The sequence below is a fragment of the Mycteria americana genome, chromosome 2 (genome assembly GCF_035582795.1).
Source record: "Mycteria americana isolate JAX WOST 10 ecotype Jacksonville Zoo and Gardens chromosome 2, USCA_MyAme_1.0, whole genome shotgun sequence".
In the NCBI taxonomy this organism is placed as follows: Eukaryota; Metazoa; Chordata; class Aves; order Ciconiiformes; family Ciconiidae; genus Mycteria; species Mycteria americana.
The window spans coordinates 40,300,887-40,314,199 of NC_134366.1; the positions used below are offsets into that span (position 1 = coordinate 40,300,887).

The window sequence follows — 13,313 nt, forward strand, 5'->3', positions numbered from 1 at the left end:
TCATACACCATATTTTTCATATATTGCTCCTCGTTCATAGCTCACCGGAATACCTTGGATGGTGGTGGTTTTTGGGGGAATCCGATATATTTTGAACAAGGGTGGATGATTCCTAGGATACATCTCCCATACTTCTAGATGTTCTCAATGATCTCGCTGCTCCAGGGCAAACGCTTAAACTAACACAGACTTTTGTATTGTTCTCCTGAGTTTGCCCCTTCATATGAAGCCTTTTTTTCCCCTACTGTTAATGCAATTCTAGCCCAGTAGATCAGATCGTATTAATGATGACTATCTAGAGCTGTATGTTCAACTTTCAGCAGCCTCAGTGAGCAAAAATGATTGGGAAATTCGGTTATGTACTAGAAATCAGAATAAAGTTGTAAGAAGCTAAAATAGAACTCTTGATTTTAAATAGCCTTTCCCAGTACAGAAATATTTACAAAGTTTATCTGTTATATTAGCTTGTAATTCATATTTTTTAGCAGTTGTCTTCTACCTGCTAAAATGATTAAAGAGGCAAGATTAATTATATCTCTTAAGAGTTACAGAAGTATACTAGAGTGCACAAGTACGGCAGACATTTTATGTCCTAAGATTGGCTCAAAGGCTACACTGTTATCGTAACTACAGTCTAATCCAAAACAGTAGGAAAGGATGAGGAGTCCGTTTATTCCCCCATGGATTATCTGTGTCTACATGTGACAACATAACTAGTACAACAGCTGCTGACTGAGACTAACCAACAGTTCCAACCTATCCATAGATGGGGGTTAAAAAAAAGCAGAGTTAGTAAAGTATTATAATCAGTATGGTCGAAAGACAAATTTTGTAATATGCATTATTAGCTGATGCGCTGAAAAATTGAACAGGCTTTCAGGTATACATGCCCCTTCTTCATATTTTAAACAATAGCAACAAACAATAACAATTATGTGTTGGGGAAATGGCTTTTGGTTTAACTAACTGCATTAACCAGGCAATTTGAAAGAAAAAGGTACCCAACTTCTGCGAGCAGAAAGTGATATTAAAAAAGGGAGAAATTACGTTCCTGTGGAAGTGAAAGAGATAGTAATTACTGTTGCCAGTGAAACAACCGTGGGCTTAGCAGGATCTGAAGACTGGGAGAAATTATAACATGCCATAAATCAATGTCTTTATTAAGTCTGCTTTCTAGCACTCAATAAAATCAGGATCTTTTTTCCTTAGACTTTCATTGGTCTCTCTTGAGGATCAAGGCTGATAAATAAAAGATGGAAACAGCAGTCTGTGGAAAAAATCCTCTCCCTCGTAGCTCTGTGTTTCTGCCCTTTATTGGCAGCATTAATTCAATCTCATACATGGTAGTGGCTTAGCTTCACCCACATTCAGAAATGTAGTCCGTCTTCATGGAGGACTGTCCTTGTGGATGAAAGTTTTCCCTACATTGGGGGTGAAATACCAAGATTCTTCTTTTCAGAGCAAATGTTTTAATATGTGAAGGCATGGTTCTCTGTGTATTTTGTAGGACTGCTGTTTTGGAGGTACACAAAAAGTGTTGGTGTGTGGGTTTTCTGTGTTTTGTAGCTTGATATGCATTTTGTTGACTTTGGTGTCTAGAAGGTTAATGTTACACAGGAGAGTTCTTGAAAGTGGCTGAGGAAGGTGGAGCTGGTTACTTGACCTGTGGAAGTAACTGAGTTTTAATTAAATCAAGGCCAAATGTCAGAGATGTCCTCTTCGTAACTTCATAACAAGCGTAAGCTTCGTGCTACAGCTACTTTGAATCTCTTCTGACAGTGGTTCATAAAGAAGTTGGTGACCATCTTATGTCATAAGTGGTTCCTCAGCATTAAAGAAAGTGTCTTATGTTGAAAACTGAATTATTGTGATTGCGTATGGAACTGGATGAGTCTGGATTGGAAGACTAAATACTAATTTAATCCTTGCAGAAAGGATGACTTTTGGCAGGCTGTGATGCCATTGTCATTTGGGATGTTGGGATAAGAAGGTTATCTCAGGCATAGAATTTGTCTTTGCTACTTTTAAAGAATAAAAGGGCAGCAGGCACCAAAATGTATTTTTAACCATCTAAGTAGAGGCAGTACATGGCTCTCTGTGTCTGGGGAACATTTCCACTTACTACAGAGATACTGCACATTGCCAAAGAAGTTGAAATAATTAAAAAATACTGAACAACTAATTTAATTAATCTATTATTTCATCAAGTATTAATCTAAATATTTTGAATGCAAATAATTCAGACTTGGAGCTTCTTGAAGCTGAAGCACAGCACACTCAGAATCTGCAAAGAAATTCTCATTCTCTAGTTATGATGTAAAATGTTTTGGGTGACTTCAGTGGGAAGTAGATGCTTGGAAGTACTTGATCTAATCCATGTTCCTGTTAAGACTCAGTTTTTGTAGTTAGTATTGATACTTAGATAATATAGAGGTGCTCTAAGTATTAATTTATTAAGGTATATTTTAAATCTTTTTGTGAAAAGTGTTCTGTAAGCAAAACGTGAGAATTTACAAGTATAGTGACTTCTGTTGCTTCTCTAATATGATTTATTTGATTTGTTGTTGACGTGATCTGGTAGCCAGACTCCTTTCCCAATCACTTTTCTGATAAACTTCGTTTTAAGAGGAAATTCTTTGTGAGGTTGAAATACCTGAGTGTTTAAGGAACATAATCTGAAATAAAAATATTAAGAAACATATTTAATGCTGTAAAAAATTAAAGCCCTGGCTTTCAAAGATGTAGCCAAGTGTAGCAGTTGTATGCGCAGATTAAATATTTATATGTGGAAATGAGTACTTACAGCGTATGTTCTTTCCTAGAATTCTTTCCTTTCCTATGTTACCGTTTAACCTACACAGTGTAGGAAGAAATATTTTAATGTATAAAGTGCTTTCTTGGATTTTCTTTCTTGTAAAGAACAAGTCTGTGTATGCAAATTATTCACAGAAACTTTGTAAGCATTTGAGATGAGTGTACATAGTAATTGAGCTGCAATGTGGTAACCAAATTAAGAGCTGTATGGTATTTTCCTTCCATTTTAAAAATATTTAATGTTTATTTCATTTTTATTACTTATTTATTACTCTTTTGAAAAGTATTTCGTTTGCTTTTGAAACAAAGTGCTCTACCAAGAATGAAATAAAATATATTTGGCTTGACTGAAGTGCTTACCTGCAGTATTAACAGTGTGTATTTTATATAGGTATAGATAAACATTGTTTGCTACCCTTTTCATATTAGGCCTACTCAGTATATACATTTATTGCCAAAGTTTTACCATTGTGCTATTTCATTGATAAAGTTCTTTGTTAAGAGAAAAAACCTATACCAGGAGGAGTCCACCTGCTGTGTAGTCATGTCTCAGCTAGGTTGTAAATCATGCTCTTGGCAAGAAAGCTTTCATCAAAGAAAACAAATGAGTATGTCAAGTAGAAATTTGGCTTTAGAAATACAGTATAGCAAGTGTTGTGCTCACTGTTTTGCTAAGGATTCCTTGAAAATTAGTATCTCAACTCTCAGTTAAAGAAAAGGTGTGAATTTTTTTCCTATAAACTGAGGTTGTATGCCAGGGCTTTGTGATAATAACTCTTACAAAAGCAAACAAATCTCAGAGTTTCAGTCTGAACTCCTGCCTTACACGCACGCACTCCGAGTCTCCGTGTTTCAGTCTCTCTTCACATCTTGAGTTTAATAAACATGTAGTTATCATCAGAGCTTTCCAACAAATATATATGTATGGTACAGTACAAAAGCAAAAATATAAATACATGAAGCTCAGTGACTTAAGGCTACTTGCTTTTTTAGTATATGCCTCTTAACTAGTTTAAAAATAGCAGAATCACTTATGCTGCTTTATACGTCACATTTTAATCAATATCTTAAGTGTAGTACCTTGGAACTATAGTGAAAGCCCAGTAGTGGGAGGAATTGCTAACCAACTTTCAACAGGTGTCATTTCTAGTTAGTAATTAAGGATAGTGAGTTTCATATGAGGTTATTTCATTCTGAAGAAATTAAGAAACTGTTTTTCGAAGCTAAATATAGTTGGAGGTTAGTAACTTTTAATAGTATCTACAACGTTATTTCTGAAAGATATCCCCAAATAAAACTTTTTTCCTGAAGATACAATGTTGGCACTACAAAGCCAACATATTCAATATGCAGGGCAGCAGCAGAAATGCATCTTCCTTGTTCCAGCATTTCAAGCATCAGCAAAAGAATAACATAAATATTATAAGCTCACATGCTTGTAAGTTATGAAAGGTTTTGTATCTTCTGAACATATTTGTGACAATTAAAATACTGATTAAAAAATGCAGGACTATAAAATAAGGCTAAGGTTCTAATCTGGAAGTTACTCTGACAAGTGATAGCTCAGAATTCTTATCAGCCCATCAAGACTGTTGTATTGCCTTGCATGTTTTATTTAGGAAAGAGATTTTTGTTATTCAAGTATGTCATAGCAATAAAACACCCCAGTTTCGATCCTGTCGTATTAGTTCTTGTTTAGTTTATGGACATAAACATTCCATCAGAATATGCTGAGCATAAATTAATGCAGGTTTGAGGTCTGCCATGTAATATTATTTAGAGGATTCGTCATACAGCTGCTTGAGGAAACACAGGACTGGAAGGTCCTGAAGTCTACTCCCAGGTACAATTTTTGGAAATTGATCATGTCAAGCTCTATTTTAAAATGAATGTGAGTTTTTTGAGTCATTTTCTCCTTTTCAGGGCTGCTTACAGAACCTACAATGGTTATAAATTTTACATAAATTCCAATTTTACTGATGAACATTCATCCTAATATTGTCATTTAGCTGAAATGATGATTCGTTGATGTCCAAGGTCTTACCTGACTGATGTGTGTCCAGAGAGCAGTTACTCCTCTTCTGGTTTTCTTTTTGCTAGACTAACTAAGCAAGCTCTTATTAATGTCCTCACATGATATAGGGTTCCTATTGCATTGATCAACTTTATAGCACTTCTCTTTTCCTCGTGCTGTTTGAAGTTATTGACAATGGGTGAAAAGAATTGTACATAAAACTTCAGAAGAGCATCTTGAGTGGTAAGGTATTCCCAGGAGGGATGAAGAAGTGTTAAAGCCATCTAATACATTCCAGAAGTGGGAGAGAGGGTCTGAGAGAGAAGGAAAAGCTGAAACAATAATGAAATCCAAACTAAACTGATCAGCATTCACCACGGAACCAGAAAGAGATTCTACACTGAGAGGCAAAACTAATTATTAGAAAATACTGAAGAATTGCTTATGAGAATGTTTTAAAAAAATAAGTGTACTGCAGTGGAGAAGGATATGCTGTGAAATCTTTGATTATAATTGGGAAAATTTGTTGGTAGTATTTTGGTCAGTTTTAAAACCTGTTGACTCATGCTATTGCTATTTTGTTACATATATAACAGTGTATTTACATGACTTACAACAGCTGGGATGAATGTTTCACTGAAAAGCTGGCCCTTAACATGGAAGACTTGAATCACATTGTGAAAGATGGAAGTGTTTTTATTTTGCAAGCACTTAGGAAATTGTATGGCTTCTGTCAGCTAGCACTTACTTACAGTGGAATAGAGGTGACCAGACTTCTTAATGCAGCTTACGCAAACTAAGTGCCCTAATATTCCACAAGCAGAAACTCAGAAGGGAATCAAGTAATGACATTTGAAACCTCATCACACTGTCATAAGAAGTGGAGTTACCACAGTTTAACAAGTTTAAGAAGGGTCAAAAGCAGGACCAAGCCAGTCAGCCTCACTTCAATCCCTGGGAAGGTGGTGGAGTAAATCCTCTTGGAAACCATTTCCAAACACATGAAGGACAAGGAGGTGATTGGGGAAAGTCAGCATGGATTTACAAAGGGGAAATCACACTTAACCAACCTGACAGCCTTCTACAATGAGGTGGCTGGCTTGGTGGAGGAGGAGAGAGCAGTGGATGTTTTTTATTTTGACTTTACTGAGGCTTTCAACACTGCCTCTTGTAACATCCTCATAGACAAACTAAGGAAGTAAGTAGAGGCCAGATAAGTGGGCAGTGAGGTGGACGGAAAACTGGCTGACCAGCCAGGCTCAAAGCGTTGTGATCAGCAGCATGAAGTCCATCTGGAGGACAGTCAGTAGTGGTGTGCCCCAGTAGGGGTTGAAACTGGAGCTACTACTGTTTAAACATCTTCATTTATCACCTGGATGATGGCTCAGAGCGCATCCTCAGCAAGCTGACAGAAGATACAGAACTTGGAGGAGGTTGGATATGGCAGATGGTTGTGCTGCTACTCAGAGGGACTTTGACAGGCTGGATAAGTGGGCTGACAGGAACCCTATGAAGTTCAAAGGGAAGTGCCGAGTCCTGTACCTGGGGAGGAATGACGCCATGCACGCACCAGTACAGGCTGGAGGCTGACTGGCTGGAAAGCATCTTCACAGAAAAGGACCTGGCTGTCCTGGTGGACAACAAGTTGAACATACCTAAGGAATTGCATTGCCAGAAGACTGAGGGAGTTGGTCTTTCCCCTCTACTCAGCATTGGTGAGGTCACATCTGCAGTGCTGCATACAGGTCTGGACTCGCCAGTAAAAGAGAGACACAGACATACTGGTAAGAGTCCAGCAAGGGCCACAAAGATGACTCATGAATGGACTGGAGCATCTTTCATATGAGGAGAGGCTGAGAGAGCTGGGACTGTTCAGCCTGGAGCAGTGAAGGCTCAGTGGGAATCTCGGGTGGTCAAACACTGGAAGAGGTTGCCCAGAGAGGCTGTGGAGTCTCCATCCTTGGTGATATTCAACAGCCAACTGGACACAGTCCTGGGCAATCTGCTCTACCTGACCCTGCTTTGAGCAAGGCGGTGGGACTATACAATCTCCAGAGGCGTCTTCCAACCTCAGTGATTCTATGTAAATAATGATTTGAGTAAAGTTCACATCTCAAATCAAAAGAAATTTTTAGAACGGAACTTTCTGGCTCAAGACAACAATCAATAACAACTTCATTATAGATAAAAACATTTGTGCAATGGGCACAGATGAAAAACCAGGAAATTCCATCTGAACACAAGAACACACATCCTACATAATCTTCATGATCACTTAGAAACTTATGGATGATATCCTTTTTAACATCTGCCAGTAAAAACGGAAAACATGAGTAACTTGTGCTTTTTGGATTAAGCAGCTGGTATATGCAGAAATATATTAAGAGTGATAAATCAGGTTAGTATTATGTCTGTTGTCATCCAGGAGCTCTCAGGCAGTTCAAAATGACTAATGGACTAATAATTGTAGAAGTAATTAAGCCTCATAAAAGTAATTTGCTTACTATATCTTAATTTTTACTTGCAAGGAGATAGAAAATTATGTGTATTTATTAAAAAAAAAAAGACAGTTAACATCCAGTTATCTTTCACTAATATCTTAAAGGCACTTTTATATGAGTTTATATGAACGTATTTTTCATTTTATTAATTTAGCTGTAAATGAAAAGCTTTTTTTCCTCTTTTTTCCTTGTTCTTTTATCTTCTAAGAAGTCCCTTTTGTTTTGAAATTTAACACTTGTTATAACCTTGCCACTGTTAATGCATTAAATAGTCAGTTCCAAGACAAAATGCAAGAAAAACAAGCAGGAAGATAGAAGGAGAATACCAAGAGAGTTGCAGTCAACAGTTAAATGCTGTGCTGCATTCATACATTGAAATTAAGTTGCCCATATGTTGTGTAGTGAATATAATTCCTTCCATTCAACAGATGGAAAAACTGAGACTTAGAGGTGAAATAATCCATTTCAATTTATCAGACAAGCTAGTAATAGAAACAGAAATAAAATTCAAATCTACTTGTCCCTGGTGGTATGTTTGGGCTTAGAGTAGGATAGCTTTAGTTTAGCATGGTAATAGGGAGTTGCCCAATCCAGTCCGTAAGGGATGTTGAGGAGAGGGGTGTGACAAGTGCTGTTTAAGCAGAAGGCACTTGTGTGCCGAGGGTTTACATGTGTGTGCCCTGGTAGGATGACCTGACTTTGTTCCATTTTCTGAAAAAGGGAACTGAGATTTTGCTGCTAACTGCCAGGAATATTTAGCTGGAGTGGAGTGGCTTTGGCAGAACAGAATTGTAACATGGCATGAGCGTAAAGACGGAAGAGAGTCACCAGAGAAGTTAGTTAGTGAACCAGAAAAGAGCTCTTCAGAATACGTGGTCACCACTGTCTCCGTGTTTGAGATACTAGTGACTTTGTATACGTAAGAATAATCTGAAATCTGCAAAGCACCAATTTCACATCGATCATGCAGGCCCTCAGCATTATTCTTAATCTTTCTCTGAGCAGCTTCAGTTCAAGGTTATTATCGATCACTAGTGCCCGTGGATTTGAAGGGCAATATTTATAAAGATGGAAATGAGGTACAGAACTCCAAGAGTTTAGCAATATGGTCTCAGAATTCATGGTACAGATCAGGAAATCTGTATTTTTATGGTGGCTCTAGATATGTAATGTTGTAAATATGGATCTGTGCATAATCTTTCCATGATCATATTGGGAGTTTATGTTTTTGGATGATGTAGACAGGAAATGGATACTTGGAAACAGTGATGGATGAATGAACTTTAATTTCTCACCTGGTTAGAAAACTGTTTTGGGGAAATATAATATGGTTTACTTGAGGCTGTACTCTAGAGGCAGAGTCAGAGCTCTAGAGAAGTGTTTGAAATAAAAATGATAGGGTAGTTTAATTCAGGGAAAATATTTGCCATTTATTTTCCTTGTAGTAAAATTTGAAATAGTAAGAACAGCTAAAAAGAACAATCTTGTCTTTTGAGTGAATTTATGAATAATTTTTAAAATGTGTGTGTGTGTATATGGGAGTAAGGCAGGGGAACGTACAGTGAAAACATTCGGTCATATCTTTCTTGTAATGAGACATGAGTGTGGGGTAGAGAGATTACAAAGAATAGATACTATAATGTCCTTAAAAGTCAGTGTGCTCTAGGATTGACAGCCAACACATGTTTGTATGCTTATTCCATGATAATTAATTACATGTAAATTTTGAAGCACGTATACTCACTGGGCAAATAGAAGATCTCAGTCAGCATAGTTAAAATTATAATTTGTAATTAAGCTATATGGTTTTACGTTCATAGGAGTAAGTCACAGCCACTTGCCAACTTTTGCCCTCAAAATACCCTTTATGTTATTACTGATGGAGATCCTGAGAGCACAATTTAATGTATGACTTCCATGGGAGAGTTGCTGTAATCCGTGGTGGGTTAATGTGTGTACCCATGGAAGGACATCTTACTTCCCCTGCATGAAGGAAACTGTTTCAAATGTATTTTTATATGACTTGTAACAGCAACATGGAAAGTAAATTATTTGTCTTGTATCTGTGGAGTGTGCTGGGTTAAAAGTAAAGCTCTGGTCACTCTACTCAATGTTTAGGTCAAGCTAATCTGAATTTTGCCAACAATTTTTGGTTTGGAGTTTGTCAGATACAGGTTTTGTGGACACAGTAGTTTACATGGGTGTGGTAAAATGTCCTTGGTGGTTTGCTTGGCACTCCTCCTTCACAGGGAGTGCCTTTTCTCCTCAGGGGTAAGGTAAGAAGGTTATTTTCTGAGCTGGCCCCAGCATATAAGCTGTTAGCTGGACAACTGTGATGTAAATTTAGTGCATAAAACAGCAAGGCACAAAATAAATTTGTTGGGATAGAGTATTTCATGAAATACTGTTTCCATTCTATAGCAACTCACAAAAGGGTTTTTACATATGGTGCAACAAATTCAGTTGTGCTTAAAGAATACTCTTGTATAGGAAATATTTGCTTGGCTCTATCTTTGTGTGGCAGTGACCCAACAGGTACTTCAGTGTGGATTTTAGCTTAGAGAGATTTGTGTATATTGGCATGTTGTATAATGTTGCATGTTACTAGATCAGATACATTTGTGCTTGAAGAGTAAAATTTCTGAAGCTTTTTCACTGTCCGTTTGCCTTATTAGTTTCAAATCACTATCTCTGTGATCACAAAAATGCATTAAAATAGATACTATATTCCTCCCTCTTTTATTCTCCACAGCAATGGAGTTTCATGAAAACCTGCACAATATAGGAGCAAGAGAAGGCTTAAAAGAAAGAAAACTGCAAAAATCAGTAGAAAGTTTTACGTGGAACATTACAATTTTAAAGGTAATGTGTCTTCCTTTGGTTAGTTACTGTATTTTTCCATTCACAACTGGCATTCTAATATTGTTACTGGTCATTATTCTGTGGATTAATAACAATATTCAGTTTAGTTTATACAACTTGAAAACTCAGCAGACTCTCAATGTGAATTTTTCTTATTTTCTATTGTTGCAGGGGGTTGCTTCATTTAGTTTGCCATTTTCTTTTTAGCACCTTTTAATGTTAGTAGGATCCACGGTAATCTTGAATACATGGGTGAAACAGTGAGTATTGATTTCTGTGAAGCGATTCAGGCTGGGAGGAAGCTATGCTGCTGTTTAAACTCTGCTTTGTGATTTGAAAGGAGGCAAGAGTGTTAAGGTTAATGCAGTTATTGGAAAACAGAAGGGAAGCTGTTGGTACTGCAGTCAGTGATGAATGGTGATTAATCATACATACAAATTATATTAGTAATCCAGACTGGAGTAAGTTGAGTGTATATGAGCTGGAGATTCTCTTTGCATTTTGTTGAGCGCGTTTGCTTATGTTTTGACACAACAGTAAGTGATGAAGTATAAAAAAGTCTTCAGCCAGAGACCCTCAGGAAACTAGAATGTGGAACAGTTCAGGTTTCTTATCACTGGTCTTTCATCTCAGCAGAGTATATCAAAATTAATAGAGAGAGCAAAACTGCCTCCCTTAATTTATTCCCTTGACACTATCCTTCTAGCCCAAATTATTCAAGTTTTGTGTTTACATGCACTAATGAGTTCCTCTCTCCCACTCAAATATTTCATCATTACATTGAACTATAAAGTCTTTTAATTATAAAGAAAATTATTTTCTCCCACATTTTTTTTTATTTTTAGTTCTTATTAAAAATAGAATTCCCTATCACCTCTTCTTACCTTCTTCACTGTAAGTGAATTACTGTATTACTACAGTAGAGCACTACTGCTTCACTGTATTACTACAGAAAAGCAGTAATACACATGTATTTGTCCAGCTTTCCATGTTAGTTTCAAATGTTAAGCTTTTCACAGTGTTGCTTGGTACTCTGGCCCCCCTTGTGTTACACTGCACAAGTCCAGTGCAGAGGAGAATCAAAAAGAGGTTAAAGTTGCTACAGCATGTACAGTTAATACATTCTAAAAATATGCATGCAGGTTCTGCTTATAGGTAAAAGGACCGGACTATCACTTTTCCTTTATTAGAGTGGAGTTTCCTGAAGACAGTGTGTGGATGTGTCAAGTACTATTCCTGTGCTACCTAGGGGATAGAGAGGAGGGGAGTCAGTTCAGTGGGTTTGGGCAAATGTCAAGGAAATAAATTCTTAACCCTTCTTTACTTTTCTGTCAAAGGTATCGGATATCAGCTTGGATAGGCAAATCCATTTTAATGCTGCCTGAAACAGCAGTACTTTGCTTCATCTCTGCTTTCCATTCAGAACATAAGGGTTGGGGGGAAGGGGGAGGCAGGTTTGCAGCTGATGAGCAACTGAAATGTGAAGTCGTGATTTCTGCGTAAGCCAGGAGTCGGAGAACCCGCATGATAGATCTGGCTCTTCAGAGCATTGAAGGGCTTTTGTGCATATCCTTAGGATTAACGTAATTATGAAGTTAGAAGGCCTTCCTTTTGAAGAGTTTATTGAGAAAATCCCTTCAACATTGACTTGTTTTTTCTCTACTCGCAGATTAAAGTCCTTTCTGTAGGAAGGTACAATTTGTCCCATAATTAATACTTTATCAAAAAAATTGGTGAGACATTTAATCAGCCTGTGGTCAAAACTTTAACAGGAGGTGTTACAGAAAGTTCTGGAATGTTGTGACATCTTAAAAGTTATTTACAAGTATTACAGTTCACATAGGCATCTATTAAGTGCTGTTATTCACATTTAGATGTACAGAAAGTCAGAGGTTGTGATTTGTTTGAAGTAATACATTGAGCTTTTTCACTCCAGACTCTTAACTATAGGCTGTAAGCATAACTTGTCTTGTGTTACATAATTAAATAGAAAAAGTTTATCAGTTTCTAAGACACTACTCTTCCTGTCTGGAGAAAAAGTCCTGCAGTCATAATTTTGATCTAATACTCTGTTTTTCCATTTCCATTTTTCCAGTTCTCTAAAAAATATGTGAGGACAGGGATGGAAAGTGAATGCCCACATTTTTTAGAGTAAAAATTGATCAGGAGAGTGACAACCTGAGCCGCTTGAAGAAGAATTTCATTTTTCTATTGAATTCCCTGCCTACGTCAAATTAACTTCCCTCTTGAACAGCAGAAAAATAAAACCCTGTCTATTCAATGGCCCCAAATTTTGCGGTTCAACAAGCAAGACAGTTGAGCAACCAACACACCGAAGGCAGTGCCATGCTTAGTGGATTTAACTTTTTATTCTTCCTGTAATTAGGAACAGTATTTTGCATAGCTATGCTTTAGGAATTGCTGTGTGCCTCTGAACAGCATTACTAAATAATTCTGCATGAGTGCCATCCTCAGCTCCCCCACAGAGGAATCGCAGGATGCTCACGTGGTGTGGCTGATGTATTTTCCAAACCAATTAAGCTGCATTTTACCCTCAAGGTACATATTGATCTTTTTTTTCAATTGGGACGTTTTGACTACAGTTGATGCAATGGAAACTTTGATAAAATAACAAAATTGACAGCTTAATTCTAGGGGAACTCTTTGTTTAGAACATCTGACGTAGCTATTAAATATCCATATGTGTGTGTGTGCGTGCACACATGTTACAGTTACTATTTTAAAGGATTTTATTTTTCCTAATTTGAAGCCATGTGGCCAAATTTATTATTGGAATAGTATGTTTGATGTCAGCTGAAATATCTCTGTTCAATTTGTGTATGTGTATATGCACGCATTCCCATTCTTATGCACCCCATACATGCACATATACATATTTGTTTAACTTCAGAACATCACTTAGAGTAAATTTAGTCTGCTTTAGTGAACTTTGTTGCCTAGATTTAGATTGTTCAGTATTAGAATATTCCTCTCTTTCAAATAGGCATTTTGCAAGGTCATTTACTTGCAATTTATTTATTGTTATTACTCAGACTGATAGCACTTACATTTTCTAAACTTAGATAATCACATTTCCTGCCAGAAAGAGTACACAGTTGAAG

The 13,313-nt window shown here is 37.0% G+C and overlaps 1 protein-coding gene across 3 annotated transcripts in view; it reads left to right on the forward strand.

The window, feature by feature from the left end:
- PLCL2 (phospholipase C like 2) overlaps positions 1 to 13,313 on the forward strand; it is a 107,374-nt gene that overhangs the window by 87,022 nt on the left and 7,039 nt on the right. For 2 of the 3 annotated variants that reach the window (XM_075493098.1, XM_075493099.1), the window contains exon 6: positions 10,082 to 10,191. The exons of the other annotated variant lie outside the window; for it this stretch is intronic. In XM_075493098.1, the coding sequence (XP_075349213.1) occupies positions 10,082 to 10,191 (110 nt within the window). The remainder of the gene's footprint in view (positions 1 to 10,081; positions 10,192 to 13,313) is intronic. 3 annotated transcript variants of the gene reach the window in all.